This window comes from Rhipicephalus sanguineus, chromosome 8, assembly GCF_013339695.2.
Source record: "Rhipicephalus sanguineus isolate Rsan-2018 chromosome 8, BIME_Rsan_1.4, whole genome shotgun sequence".
Taxonomy (NCBI): domain Eukaryota; kingdom Metazoa; phylum Arthropoda; class Arachnida; order Ixodida; family Ixodidae; genus Rhipicephalus; species Rhipicephalus sanguineus.
The window spans coordinates 37718288-37734384 of NC_051183.1; the positions used below are offsets into that span (position 1 = coordinate 37718288).

A 16097-nucleotide genomic window follows, 5' to 3' on the forward strand; every position below is an offset into this window, starting at 1 on the left:
GGTGGGTGTGAAGTAGCAAACAGCCTGAAAGTGAGTCTTGGTTTCTCGAAATGCACGCCTGAGTAAGTTTAAAGTGCAACCCACACAAAATGCCAGGATTGAAATCTCGAAGCCATCGAGATGGGTGTCAAAATAACTGATACAAAAAACAGTGAAACAGAAATCATCAAACATAAAAAAACTCTGTACATGCAGCTGCCACTTCGGTGAGCAAGGCAAAAAAGTATAAACACAGGCGAATCAAAAGAAAATCAACAGCTGCAATAATGCTATAACACAACAACCTGCAAAAGCGTACAGCCAAACCGTGCTATAACAAAGCCCACCTGACACGAAAATAGCTGCGTTATATCCGAGAATTCGTTATAAAGGTATAATCGTAACACTGTATCAATGGCACGACTATTCTTCACTGACTTCATTATAACCGGTAATTCGTTATAAACGAGAATTCATTATATTGAGGTTTGACTGTAACTGATAAACGCAAGCTGCCACTGATAAGCTGCAACCGGTGGGGTCAAAATCAGTGCCCTCACGAAAAATTCTTCTTCCACTGACATGCGACAAGCACGTGTGCGTTCTTGTTTCTATGGCAACAAGGGGCTCACAAACAAGACCTTTCAACGGGACCAAAAAAAAGAAAACACCTACGGAGGGGCGCACTACCACACAGAGGCAAGGCCTTTGCGCCTCAGAGAAAATGCCTTGGTCCTCCTCGAGCTGTTGCTGCGGGAATCGAAAAATCAAAGATAAGGTGTACTGCTCGAAAGTTCAAACGTGTCTCAGAGATAGAAATGCGTCTTTTTTTTTTCTCTCTCATCCTTCGAGGGGGGCAGTCGAAACAACTAGCTCTACTACAGTTGCGCAACTATGGTACAAGGGCTAAATATACAAAATTGTACAACGTAATGCGAGAGCTTTATATTAGCGTAGCACGTTTCAATGAAACTACTGCATCCCCACCCCCACCCTACCAGCTTCACGGTGAAACGGGGGGGAAGCTGTTCCACAAAGGGACCACTCGAGGTTTCGTCTCTCGCCCAGAGGTGGCGCTAGCATCGCCGACGCCGCCTCCCACACCACCACGCTGGAGGGAGCACGCTGGTGACATATAAGGCCAATGTTGTTGAGGACATTTGGTGCAGGAACGTTGAGAAGGCTTTGGTGCGTTCGCCCGCCACTGCTATCACCGGATTTCGCGCAAGAAGGTGTTGGACTGCGCCGATTTACAAGTCTCGAAGGAAAGAGAACAGGAGATCTCTTTTCGCGACGGCGATTTGCCCGTCGCCGGCGCGCTCAACAAAAGATTAGCTAGGTTGGAGACCTCGGGACCAGCACGGCACACTCAGAGGGGCTGAGAAAAACTTGAAAACCCGAAAGCTAAGAGTTGTAAAATGGTGCGACAGATGTGGTCTAACGAGACTTGCATAAAGAGGTAAAAAAATGTGTGCAACCGTAAAAGAAGTGCGAAAATCGTCAAGATAGTATACGTGTTTGGAGATGTATGATAGGTCATCTCGCATGTTCATCGAGAGGCAAAAATGCAGTGAAGGCAGAATCCTGTGCGGAAACAGGTGCCCCGTTTTCGTGGAACACAAACTCTAATAAAGATTTTCACACATGTCTCACGACGAATGTGCCAAGCCTACATCTATTAGCATACGGGTAAAATTGGATACACTGTACCTTGGATACTGAGTGAACGTAGCTTGTCAGAATCCTTTGCACTCAAGTGAGCACAGTGTTTGAAAGCACCAAATATCTAAGCTCTTGGGCAGCTGCCAAAAAGATGAGCCATCACGGCACTTAACTGCCAACTTAGCTGCAGACGAGCAAGCAAAAGAACCAGTAAACAGAGGCTCCTGCTGGATGCAGAGGAGCCAAAATCCAACAAAGGTGTTGCACAAACGAGAGCACGAGAAATGGTCATTGCTCTTGAATATCGAGTAAGCTCACTGGGAACCAATGTATGCAGTGACTGCGGTTCGAAAAGGATCTCCAAGCATTATCCAAATGTCTCCTCCAACGAGGCTTACAAACAATCTTGGATACAATTACTGAAGCGAGGAAAAACTAGCATGCAAACACACAGTCAGGTAAAACTGCTTGAAGTGCCTTCTTCTCGTTGCCACGCGAATGGCTAGTAGACTGCCAGGTCAGAATGAAACGTAACTATGCCAGACAAGAAGTAAGCACCTCTCAACACGTAATCATTACTGATGTTCGCGATGAAATGCTATGGAACGAACTAGTCGGTGAATGTGGCTACGCAAGGCGAACTGCCCCGCTATGGCACGAATCGCGCCAATTGCATCGGTGAAAGTGCCTGTCGTGAAGAAGTGCGCACAGTGAGTGGCTGGCATAAACTATTGAACGTTTCGTTCTGACCTAACGTTACAACTGCTCCATAACCCCAGCCTTCTCTGCTCCTCAGGCCTGTACCACTTTTCTTTAAGCTCCTTCCATCGTCGTGCCACAACAACGTCGCGACTTGGCGTCTACTGACAGGTGCCGCGATTTGGACAGAGAGTGGGCGGGGCTCATCCGGCAGCCCCGTCTCTGCCTCCCGCTGGCAGCGTCTCACGTAAGGACGACGATCCGGATTGGCTGAAGCCTTCGCTTGGCTTGCTCAGCGCAGTCTCGCAGCCGCGGCTTTGTGGTTCCACAGGAACGACCGAGGAAGGGGAAAGCTGAGGCCCTTGTCGTCGCGGGGCAGGGCGTCAGCATTCAGCTGTCGTCAGACGGCCGTCTCCCGATCCTGCACGAGCCTCTCGAAGTGCTCCTGGCCTGAATCGTAGATAACAAAACAGACAGTTGGTCTTGATTAATTTTCAATTGATTAGTGCGGTGCAAAATATGAGATGAAATACAAGGAAGCACACATGGACAGCGCTGATGGTCAACTGAGGATTTATTGCATACGATACAATCGTGAACGTTTGCACGCATGCGCAGAGAAAATTGGTGATGCGCAAAAGAAAAAGAAAAAAAGACGATAGGTATAACAATCCGTTTATCGCCTGTGCGATAAAGAAAAGCAGTGCGAAGGGCATCATCCAGCCTTCTATCTCCTTAAGCGATAAACAAATTGAATTCCTCAACATCACACACAGGCGATAAACAGATTGTGGTACCTTTCATGTTTTTTCTTTTCTTTTGCTCATAAACAACTTCCCCTGCGCATGCAAGTAGACGTTCAAGTTTGTCTCGTATGCAATAAGCCCTGTGTTGAGAGTCGGCGCTGTCCGTTTGTGTTTCTTTGTCTTCCATCTCGCATTTTGCGCTGTACAAATAAATTCTGAATGAAAGAGCGCAAAATGAGAAAGATGTAAAAAAAAATTAAATGAAACAGCTTCAATTTAGTGCAGAAATCATCACCAACCTATCTCACATGCACTGCCAGATTAAGTTCCACTACCTTAGGTTCCTTAAATGCCAATATATTGCCACGCGCACTTATTTCTTTTATTTCAATGTTATTGAAAAAACCTATTACTACTACACTCTAACCTCGATATAACGAATTATCGGTTATAACGAAGAAAATGAAAAATAGTCTTGTCATAGACACAGTGTTAAAAATAAATGTTTATAACGAATTTTCGGATATAACGAACTTATTTTCGTGGCGGGTGTGACTTTGTTATAACGAGGTATGAGTGTACTCGTTGCAGGCCACGCCATAAGTTTGGAAACTTCACGATTGTTTCAGACCGTTCTGTTAAGATTATGCACAGGACATGCATAACCAAGTTTATTCTAGAGCTAACGCGAGCACCAGCGTTAACGCTGGAAGGCTCGGTAAGGCATCTACAAAAGGCGAAGCACCACAGACAAGCAGATTAGTCCACGCCCGTGCTCGCCCAGAGTTTTTCAATCATGCATTCATTCATCCGTCTTTATTTTCCTTTGTCAAAAAAGGAGGGGACGGGACTAAAAGCCGCACAGGCTGCTTGACAAGGGTCCCGACTCCCTGTTAGATGGCAGTAACAGGGAGTCGGGGAGACGAGTTGCAAAACTCCCCATACGGCTTCGTATCAAAATCTGAACTCGCCAGTGGCCAAATTTCCGGGGTTCTGCTGACTGTCGTGTCATCTGTTGACTCGCAAATAAACTAATAAACGCTCGCGACAACGCCAGCGCTGCATGTGCCGTTGAGCAGCTTGCGAGGAGTGCACGCAGGGAGCAGCGCCGCAGCGATTCAGTGTTTTGTATTGCTGTTCCCCAGATGGCGCGACAGTCTGCAAGACCCCAAAAAAATCGGTCATGGGCACGTCTGGGTTTAGGAACACAGTTTCGCAACTGGTATGATTGAAGAACTGGTCTCACCGTTATCAGTGTACAGCGAGTGCTGCTTGTACTTTGAGATTTTCTTTTAGTGGCCACAAAGCTGCCCAATAAAGCATTTCATCTTTACCGAGTGCATCCTGCTTTCTTCCCTGTCACAACACGTGACGATATTTCAGGACTTGAAAGTGTTTGCATCCCGCCCTCATCGAAATGCAGCCACTGTGGCTGAGAACCGAATCATGGCCCGACGCTCGGCAGTAGCAGAATGGCACAACTACTCAGCCATCACGACAAAAGTCCAAATGTTTAAGTCAGTTCTAAATTACTTTTTGAAAATTAAAGCTTTAGTTGAAACCGACAAGGCACTGCCACCACTTACTTTCCAGGTATGCTGCCAAGTCTTCATCGCCAGCTCTGGCAGCCAGCTGCTTCGCTGTCTGTCCCTACAACGAAAAATAAATATTCAAAAAATTTTTAAAATCGGCACATCCATGCGTTGTGGGAATCGGTTTCATGCGAAGCAGTCAGCGAGTACCTATATGCTGTATTTTATGGTTTTGAGCCAAGTGTTACGAGGTGGTTACGTCTTTCTTTTGTGCTGTAGTCTTCTTTTTTTTTGCGCTGTACCAATGCCAAAATGCTGGTAAAGGCTACTAATGAAGGAAATGTAATAAAATACCTGGCAGTCTGCCTTGGACAGCGATGCTCCTGCTGCTACGAGCATGCAACAGATGGTTCTCCGCTTGTATGCTGCGGCTTTGTGAAGAGCCGTCTGTCCCCTGCAATTTTGTTTTTTGCGTGAAGACCAATTGAAACACCAATACCACCCATCATTGATCGCCATAGTTAAAATAAAGCTGCAGTAACTAAAAATGCAAGGCCTGCGCGGAATGCGCAGCACAATCACAGCGAAAGCTAGAAGCGCGGCCTTTCCAGAGCCTGTTCTAAACTCTCTTGGTGCAATACAAGTTCTAATACAAATACACATGCATGGTATCCACTGCGCCATAAATCATAATTTTTGTGAAGTAGGGAAGCACCCACAATACCATCATTCGTCTTTTTGTGGATAAGCATGGTACCCACTACACATCTCTAAGGCATTTTGTGCACTTTGTTGATGCTACATGTGGCTGACGACGAAGAATTATGGCTCAGCACCTTGCAGTCGTTGGGAAGCATTAAACCACACACTCGTTGCGCAGTTAGCACTGTGTGACACCTGGCTGTTATTTTACTCTTCTGCCACGCTATATTACATATGTTAACGCGATTCCTTGCCCGACATGACGCCTGTGTAGGGTCTTTTCGCAAAGGAGTTTCAAGCACCAGCGTGGTTCTGTGGTAGAATACTCCACTGCCACGCAGAGGGCCCGGGTTCAAATCCCATCCGATCCTGGATATTTTCGCTCATTTAATTTTTTCTTATTTCCCACAAAAGCGGTTACGGACAGTGGTGGCGGACAACTACGGCACTGTTATTGTGTCTCATAACAGCTTTCACTGTAAAAAAACACAGCTGACTTGCCTGTCTTTGTCCACAATATCCAAGATCATTGGCGGTGCTGCAGTAAAAAAAAAGAAAGAAAAGTGCACACATTAGTACAGCTTGCGTAATGGAATGAATTGTGATTGAATTGAGGCAACTTCACACCAGAGATTGCCCAATTTCTCCTAAAAAGTAATTTAATTATGTTACAAATTACACCTGGCCAAAAGTAATGACATCACATTACTATTATATTTGAAATGTAATTAAATTACTTTAACAAAAGTTCATTATTGTGTGGAGTTTCCAGGCCTGAGGCCTTCCAGCAATTTGTTACTCAAGGCTTCGAGTTTTGGATGCTACGCGGCTTTTTGCGGGCCTGCCTCGTTCTCATGCTTAAGGCTTGTTGCTCAGATTTAACTTGTCTTCGTTACTTCCTTTTTTCCATTTCTGGTGAATTTTTGGTGCCGCGGGAGAAAAGGACATGCTATATTTCAGCCAAAAGTAATTGAGAAAGTAACGAGTAATTTTCTTGAAGTTACTCACCTGGAGGAATTCATTATATACTAAATTACCAGCCCACAAAAATCTGTAAACAGGGGGTGGGCGCTCGAGCTGACGTTCCGACAAGTGGACTTGTCTTCTTCAATGCTGGAACTTCTTCAAGGCAGTTCCAGCCTTGAAGAAAAGTCCACTTGTCGAAATGTCAGCTAGAGCACCCACCCCCTGTTTACTAATTTTTTCATCGCAAGCTTCTATCTTACACTTCCTGCCGTTCTTTTTGGCAGCCCACAAAAGTGTTTTATTACCCTCTCATTACAGCAAAAAGTAATTAAATTGCTGCAATGTCATTACCGTAATTTCATTACTCCCAAGAGTGCTTCACACATACAGAGGCAGGTTACGTTGGCACTTGTTTTGTCTAATTCCATGAAAAAAAAAAAGAGCTGGTCGTGAAACTGTGAAACAAAATGCACCGCTTCTTTCATCATTCTCGGTTCCTTGCCTCAAAAATATGTGAAGAATGTGTTTGGCTCTTGCCAATCAAATTAACACTAGGTTTTCTTCCTGCCAGAACCTTTCAGGACAGTTACGTGCGCAATCTGTAGTACTCAGAAAAACACTACCGTATTTTCCGGTGTATAAGTCGCACCTTTGTATAAGACGCACCCCTACTTTTTACGACTTTCGAAAGAAAAAATGATATATAAGACGCACCTTTGTATAAGATGCATCTATTTTTAACTCAGTCGACATGATAAAACACAATGACCCACGCACAGTACATTGATTGCGAAATGCGTAGTCACGCACGGCACTGAATATCTGTAAGCAGCAGTTTTATTAAGGCGCAGAAAACCACTATTTATTCTACTGGATTTGAAGCCACATCCTCCGGCGCACTGTCAAAAGTTCTTCCGCCTCGGTTGGCAGCATCGCTGGGTTGCCGTCGTCAGCCTCTGAGTAACTTTTACGCAGCATTGTAAGCACCTTGAAGCACATCGTTGGCACTGCCTGTACTATGGTGGCTACCATACCTTTAGGGCATTACCAGACTTGGCGAGAACACATAAACAACGAACGCGCCGCACGCTTATCACACGATCGTCGGATACCACCTACACACGCATACAAAACGTAAATGGCGACCGGAAGCCGGAAGCTGCGACTACTGCTGGACTGCAGCGACGCCTCACACGGAAACTGATGATGATGATAATGAAGTGGTACTTTCGCTTTTGTAACTGATATTGTGGGCGCTACAACGTTACAATGGACCGTTGTGGTGCTCTTTTTTATTTATTGCCTCAGTTCTGTGGGTTTAATTCTTCGTTTAAGAACAAACAATTCAAACAGTACAATGGGGCACGCGACAGTGGTGGCTTTCATTGCGGCCGTAATCTCCGTGGTCGCCGCGCTGCTTGAACAGCAAGTAGCTGACATCTAAGATCGCAGCCGCTTCATTGTTAAAACAAAACTAGATATATTTTTACGAATGCTCTCGAGCTCTGTTTATCGTACTCATAAATTAAATATAAACAAATTGGTCTCGCAGAATCACGTGACTTTTTGCGTATATAAGACGCACCGTTGTATAAGACGCACCAGCGAAAATCTAGGAAAAAAGGTGCGTCTTATACACCGGAAAATACGGTAATACTTAACAGATAGAATGCCTTGAAATGGTCTAATCGGATGTTTTGCAAACCGATCTACCACTTTTGCATTAGAATTTTTTTCCCATCAGCGTTGTTTCAAAAATTGGTTAATTAATGTTGCCTAATTAGGCAGTTAAGCAGAGCACTAGAAATAGTGTGATTCACTCCATGCAATAGTAAGCAACTTGCATTTGGTAGCGTCATCATATAGTACATCGGCATATTTTTTATGCTCTGGCTAAAGTTAGCTGGGGCGCCCTGTATATATGTAGGCTTGATGAAGATCGGCCCACCGGTCTAAACCGTTGTAAAACAATATTAAGATAACTGCAAAGTTGTGCCCATTATCTTCCTAAGTATGTTTGTCCCATTGAAAAAAGTGCAGCTCGCACTAGTGGCGCAAGGCTGGAACTAACAGATGAGCTAGTGTTTGACCTTAGTGTTAGTTTTTGACAGTGATGCAAAGCTTTTGCTAGATATGCTAAGCTTTTACTATCAAGTATGGTTAGACTTGGTTATCCTCCGGTTTTTGTTAGTTCCTCACACTACACACGTGTCACGTGGTTTTGGTGGGAACATGTCACGTGACTAGCTGTTATGTGATGTGGTTTTGGTCAGGTGACTAGCTCTTATGTGGTTCTTGGTGGGAACATGTCACGTGACCAGTTGTTACGTGATTTTAGTCACGTGACTAGTTATGTGGTTTTGGCGGGGAACATGTCACATGACTAAATGTTACCTGGTTTTGGTGAGAACATGTTACGTGACTAGCTGTTAAGTGATGTTATGTGATTTTGGGTCACTTGACTAGTTATGCAGTTTATGGTGGGAACATGTCATGAGACTAGCTGTTACGTGATGTTACGGAATTTTAGTCGTGTGACCAGTTGTTACGTGATGTTACGTGGTTTTAGTCTCGTGACTAGTTGTTACATGCATAGGCGTGTGCAGGGTTCCCCATCAGGGGGGGCAAAGGTTCATCACAGCGCCCCCCCACCCTACTAAGTCAATGTATGGGGCAGATTTCGTGCCCCCCCCCCCCCTCTGAGGTGACCAGAAGGGTCAATCTACGGGGCAGATTTTGCGCCCCCCTCTCAGGCGATTAGGGGGCGCGGCCGCCCCCCCTGCCCCCCCCCCCTGTGCGCACGCCTACGGTTACGTGGTGTTAGTGATTTTTAGTCATGTAACATACTTGCCCATCATAGTTATTGCATTCCACAGCGGGACAAATCAGCGCACGTGTTGTGGGAGCGAAGCAGAATGAACTGGACGAAGCAAGCGCGTGCCGGTTCACTCCTGTTCACACTACCCGACACAACGAAAAGCTTTAACATCTCCGCTGTTAAAAACACCTCGTCAGTATAGATGTACTGGTGTGTGTATGTGTGTGCATGACACTAATATTTACCAAGACTTAAAAAAAAACAACAACCAAGACCTCTGTAAAAATCTTACAAACTGCACATTAGTGGTAGTTGTGTGTAGTTACAATCAGTATTTTTTTCATGAAGTATTGATTATTGTCTTTAATTAATCAACATTTCAATTATTGCTTGAACTGCTAACATGTCATTTGTAAAGTTGTAGGTGGCCTCAGATAACCTCGAAATCCGGCACACATTTCATGCTGAAATTTGCTTGGTTGTTTTTTTCTAAGAAACAACAAAACGTGAAAAACATGAGAACAATGAAACAAAGAAACAACACGAAATATGGGACAGATGCACGCGCATGCACAAATATTATGTGTGTGTGTATATATAAAATATATACAAGGCTGATATAGTACTTACACGCTACACTACGCTGATTACACACACACCAGCCTTGCATGAAATGCACTTACCGCTGGCGACAATGTATCGGACGACATCCTTTTGTCCGTAGCGAGCGGCGTGGTGTAGTGCCGTCATCCCGCTGTCGTCTGTCGACAGCAGGCTGTGACCACTGTCACAAAGCTGCCTTATCTACACACCCATGACGGTTCGACAGAAAACAAAGAAAGACAAATGTTAGTCAAAGAGACTCATGTATGATCACCAACATTTTCATTCAAGGGGTGTCGTTAAATCATTTGTTACAAAAAAAGTAAAATCTAAAAAAAAGAGGTCTGTAAAATGTTGGAAACAGCTGCAAGAGCCACTGTACAAAGCAGACAGTCAACGAAGCTGAAGAAATCTCGCAGGCTTTTTTTAACGCTTCATTCAAGTTCATTCATTGAAGACTGTTTCAGTGGTATTCACTAATTGCTCGTAAAGAATTGAGCTAGAGTGAATGTTCGTTGCAGCAAGCTTTTTAAGGAAAGGAATTCACACATACAGGGTAACAGGTCGGTAACAGGGTAATGCAGGAGAATGGTCGTTGCAGTGACACTATGGAATAAGCTTTTTAGCTCCAGCTGTGGTCTTCAAGCATGCATCAGAGACTTGTAAACAGCAGCATTTTGCATCACACGGTATCATGCAAATCACATAATTCCAGTAATTATGGTTCAATCCAGATACATTCAACCCGGGTACCTTAAATTGTTTATGTGAAACAATTATAAGATTAACTCGGAAATGTAAGTATTGGAAAATCATCGTGCTATACTACGCAAAAGTAAGAAAACGGTCACTGCCGCTTTAAATAGTTCGAATGCTGCACTGCGTTACTGCAAGCACAATTTTACTAAGGATGCCACGATCTCTTTACAGATAGCGCGGTGCTCATGCGGGTGATCACAAAAGCCGCAAAAAAAAGTGGGTTGATAAACCATCTTTTTCGTCATCTTCATGCTGGTGGATATAACAGCGCACCTAATTTCACTGTTGGAGAAACTATGGGGGACAGTCCCGTTCTGGAGCGCATGCTGAATAGTCTTTAAAGGCTATTGTGACATGTATATTGAATTCATAGCACAACTGTGCAAAGCCAGATGCAACTGCGCTTTTTTGCGCAGTGGCTACCTCCCAAAACAAACATGTGGCATCATAACGTAAATAACCGCCATCACCTAAGTTCAGGGTGCGATCGTTATGTGAGGGCAATCATTATGCGAGTAAATGTGGTAAATGAGAGCGCGGCGCTACCACTTTCAGCTTCTCATATGAGGCACTGAGTGAACGTACCCTTAAGAGATCTCCCGTTTTGGCAGCCACGATTACTTCTGCAAGCAGACACAGGGTTGTTAATTTGTTATTCACACGCAAACGAGAGCGGTTAGCGGCAAAGGCTCAAACACATAGCAAAGCACGAAGCCAAGCCAAACACATGACAAGCATTTCCCATCAAAGTTGTGCGCAGCTCAGCTAACTCGAGGTTTTCGTCAAAGGCAATTTTAACAATCATCACAGAGTATTAACACTTTCAGACGCCACGTATGAATAACTATCTGTAAATGGGTCAAACTGACACATTACCTCAAGGCACGCTATATTTTATTTTATTTTAACAAAAATAATTTTATTATATTTTAACAAAAATAATATCATAATATGTAGATTTATGTGGGTTGTAGTGATTATTCCTAAGTAAATTGTAATTAAATACCCATTTATCCTCAACTAAATCATGCTACGTGTTTGCATAAGTAGAAGGCTAGAAATGCAGTTTAAGTTCGTTTTTGGTAATGTCCATTTTAAGCAAAAAAAAAAAAGATTATACTTTTGACGTGGCTCGCGGGAAGCGGCACGTCGAACGACTCGTCGAACATGGTAGTGCTTTCAGTAAAGTGATCATATGCAACAATACACCGCAAAGTGAAGTTAAATGAAGACATTTATAATGCAGGAGGTTCAATTCCGTCAAACGTGAATGTATATCGTTATCCTTCTTAGCCTTTATTTGATGAAATTAGCAAAAGCAAGTGCTGTACACAACTGCGTACAAAGCTTCTCAAAGGGTTAACCAAACTTGAGCCTACTGAGCTCTCGCTATGGTGATAAGTGAAGATAAATGTACGTGTTCTTTCATCTTATTTTCAATCTCTTCTTTGGAGACATGAATTAAAAAGCAACAATGCTATCGTAGTGCAAGCACTTATTAGGGCAACCACATTCACATGCACATCATTAAACACGTATTAAGTTATGTGATCGTATGCGTACTAAAATGCATTTCCAAGAATTCTCAGATTTCAGTGGTCATGACTAAGCTTTCTGTCTAGCAGTAGGTACATAACAAACATGGTAAAATGAAAAAATAAAGCTAATGCGAAGCAAAGGCTTTTTTTTCTTCTTTTTTTAAAGCATGTATACCTTTGAATGACACATTTAAGAGCAAATGAAACATACCGTGCGATGAAGTTGGCTGTGGCTGTTCCCCAGCCTCAACTCTGAAAACAAAACACCACTGATATCCCCACTGCCAGCACAAAGAGCAAAATTACGCACTCACCTGTTCAGTGTATGCATGCGCTCAATTTACAGCAGTTGTAATGAACAAAACAAGACAACAACGAAGCAGCCAAGCAAGCAAGCCACAGTGTTAGTGGTAGCCACACAACCTGAGCTTGCGCTAGCCTGGATTTTGGCTACTTGATGCCCGTCGCTCCGTGACATTAGCCCTGGACGTCCCTTGTCATTCCTTGATGTTTATATGTCAACCAATCACGTGACATTTGGTGGAGATGCGGGGTACAGTGTTAGTGGTAGCCAGCGACTCGCGCTTGCATTTGCTTGTTTGGCTGCTTCATCGTCATCTTGTATTGTTCATTACAGAGTAAACAACTGAAACACAAACCGCAAACTAAGAGCAGGCATCTGCTCTGCACATTTGATCGACGATTTGAAGCAGCCTCCTCACTGTGTACAAGTAGATTTAATTCAGACAACAATTTAAAGGGCAGAACTAGAAATTAGGAAATTCTCGTTAGGCTTAACCTGCTTTCATTAAGCTTAATGATGTCAATAGCCCCTATGTGCACAAGCAGAAGTAGTGTTTACACCGAACCAAGTGGTTTTTTTGGAAGTCAAAATGAAGAGCACGTTCTAGATAGGCTTAGATTGCCCTGCTTAAGCCTAAAAAGCGTACAGAAATGTGGATATTCCATTTAACAACAAGAAAAAAAAATATTTAGTGTCTACTGCTGCTCTGTTCTTGCTCAAATTTTGCAGAAGAAGAGCTTATGATAGTATTAATCATTCAGAAACACTTGGAACCACTACTTGCCCGAAAGATCATGCAATGTCGCCTTTATTTACACAGAGGTAATTTGCTTTATAGACAAACATGCAAAGGTGCGTTCATTTACATGGAAGCTAGTTGCTGTCAAAAGAGAGCTAGCAAAAACTTGGGTCACCAATCGCTGACAGTTGTTGAAGGCAGATGTTTCGGGAATTCAGCAGCATATCCCTAATGAACGGGAAAGCCGCAACCCTTCTGTTGGCAAATGTTCTGCCATAAATACATAACCTGAAGACTTCCTTATAGTATTCCCAATGCTCAACCAGTGAGCTCATAAAGACGACACAACTTCTTGAAGACACGTCATACAGCACTTCATAAGCTACAGTGCCTAATGAAACAGATGCCAGCCAATTGTAAAAGTGCTTAATAAGACACCAATAAATGTAGTGGGACAACAAAATCATTTCTGTGCAAAAAAATATTATTAAGTGACATTTGGCTCTCAGTCTTTCAGCTGTATTCATAAATCAGCAAAAGTCTTTCAGCTTTAGTCATAAATCAGAAAACGCTTGCAAAACATTTCATGCAACTGTAAAAAGTACTCACTTTTGCTCCTTGTTGTCCTGCGTGCTAGTAGGAGTGCTAAAAATTAGAAAAAAAAACTTAAGACAAGCTCCTTACATGAATTTTTCATGTGTCAAATACGATATGGGCCAAAGCAAGCATAGATGAACACAGAACGAAAACTGAATACAACAGTGGCTAACAAGTTTAGGTTGACCTGTACCTCGCTGTGCGATTTCATGATGCAATACTACAATGAAGTTGCAGAAATAGCATGTAAAACGATTATTGTCAACAATGATGAATATAATCTGCCACATCATACATTAGTCGGACATAACAGAAGTAAAAGGTAAGATGGGGGCTTAAAGTAATGTGAAGGTGTTCTACAAGAAATGTCAGCATAGGTAATATTTCAACAACTGGACTTATATGGAAAACTTCGCCTGTTGGAATACTAAAGGGCCCAGCAACATTCAACAACCAATGATTCCTTATCACATTGTACACTGAAGACATGTGATGTCAACAGAGATACAACATCTGGCTGTAAATGTTGAATTCCTGGACATCTGAATAATCATTAAGTATACACTTTATGCACATTTCTGCTCTGAAGTGTCAAATTACCATTAAGAACTTCAGCCTACATTAAAATATACAATTAACAAGCAAACAACGTTATTTTGGCAGATAGCTAGCAATTCAATATCATAATAATAAACGTTGGGGTTTTACGTTCCACAATGCCCTGATAATAAGAGACGCTGTAATAGAGGGCTCCGGAAATTTTGCGCATTTCGCATTTCGATCCTGCAACCTTCGGGTCAGCAATTGAGCACCATAACCACTAGACCACCGTGGCGGGTTCGAAAAGCCAAACAAACAAACAAACAGACACCCCTGTTACCAGTAATATTAATGTTCTGTCTCTGCTGCCATTTAAAATGCCTCTCATTTTACTATCCAAGCTCACCTCCACGTAGGAGCTGGCTCCTTTGTCTCGGCTTCAGCTGCGGCTGCGGCTGCAATCGTGGCCGCTGCTACAGCTGCTAAGCTTTCTGCGCTCTCCTTCAAGGCGGACGAACTGTCCAGGCCACTGGTCTCCTCTGTCGTGGGTGACGACAGCGGCGGTGGCGGAGGCTCCGGTGCAATCGGCGATTGCTCCGGGTCGAGGATGTACACGCCGTCCTGACCGATGTCGACGACGTAGTGTAGCTGCTCCTGAGCTCGGTCGATGCGGAAGAACCTCTCTGCTGTGCAGGCTATGTGGCGAGTGAAAGAAAGAAACGAAGATGCATGCTTAACAATCTACTTGTGGCTCTGCATCCATCTTTTAGTTCCTGTAACATGCCATTACAAAAGTGCTGCATCTGAGACAAAATTATTTTCGTTATACTATTTGATATTCCTTATGATTATTTATGCCTACCACATTGTAAATGCAATGAGACAATTTCTAATTCACTGAGTCTAATATGTCTCCACTCTTATCAAAGTTCGATTGTACTTCTATAGGTTGTTTGAGCTGACATTGGCCAAGCTGTCCGGTCATCTTTAAAATTACAGCTGACCCTCATGAAACAGAACCTGAAGGGACTGAAAAAATATGTTCTGTTTAGCAGGAGTGCCATTTACTGAGACATTAACAGAGGTGCAGGAGGATTCAAGTACGAAACCAATCACGTTAGAAGTAGTTGCTCCAATTAAGCAGCAATTCCGTTCATGAGTATTCCATTTACTGAGCGTCTACTGTATTTACTTCATATAAGCCAAGTAATTAGCACTCAATATGTGTTAGTGGTAGAAGAGGATAGATCACCAAACACTGTAACACTGCATAGGCCACATAACTGTATACAGTGCCCGTTCATATCTGCATTTTCTTAAGGCGTGGCTAATGCTGGCTGGGACATTCCATATACACTTATGTTGTAAAAAAAAATCTGCAAAGAAGTTTGGTTTCGGCTAAAGTGAAAGAAAACAAGGACGCTGGGGCAGCATTGGGAAGTCCGTCAGTGAAGTTTTCATTTAGCTCTGACAAGGACCACAGCCTGTAGTAGTACTTTGGTAAAGCGAGTATACTTGTAATCAATCAATGAACGCTATTCTCCAGCAAAATGATTAATTTGCTCCGTTATTTGCGATTCTGCTTTTTGTTCAAGTGATAATACACGTTTAACTTCTATTTCTCTCAAGTTTAAAGTTTGGAAATCACTCGTGTACATCAACCAATGCAAGGAGAGACACGTCACTGAACAAGCTGAGCAGGTTCGCATGATGAAATTGCTGTTAAATGACTGACATCGCATTTATGCTCTACTGATCTAATCACCGCTAATCAAGAAAGTTCCGTTAGATTTTGTTGAGCTTGCTCTTCGTTTTAGACAGTGCACATTTTGCACAAAGAAATTCGTGTGGCAGTTTTGTAGACTCACGATAAAAGCCCCTGCCTTCTCATATAGCTAGAGCAAAAGGAATTC

The 16097-nt window shown here is 43.1% G+C and overlaps 1 protein-coding gene across 6 annotated transcripts in view; it reads right to left on the reverse strand.

Annotated features, from left to right (window-relative positions):
* Window positions 1–831: 831 nt before the first annotated feature.
* Window positions 832–16097, reverse strand: part of LOC119401738 (eye-specific diacylglycerol kinase) — a 604253-nt gene continuing 588987 nt past the window's right edge. For 5 of the 6 annotated variants that reach the window (XM_037668684.2, XM_049418127.1, XM_037668685.2 and 2 more), the window contains exons 21-29: window positions 14591–14879; window positions 13657–13692; window positions 12216–12256; window positions 11052–11089; window positions 9788–9908; window positions 5822–5858; window positions 4973–5072; window positions 4673–4736; window positions 832–2790 (exon numbers count right to left, since the gene is read on the reverse strand). In XM_037668684.2, the coding sequence (XP_037524612.1) occupies window positions 2741–2790; window positions 4673–4736; window positions 4973–5072; window positions 5822–5858; window positions 9788–9908; window positions 11052–11089; window positions 12216–12256; window positions 13657–13692; window positions 14591–14879 (776 nt within the window). In that variant the 3' untranslated portion in view covers window positions 832–2740. Of the gene's footprint in view, window positions 2791–4672; window positions 4737–4972; window positions 5073–5820; window positions 5859–9787; window positions 9909–11051; window positions 11090–12215; window positions 12257–13656; window positions 13693–14590; window positions 14880–16097 lie in introns of those variants that run through there. The other variant, XR_007417067.1, reaches the window with a different exon arrangement.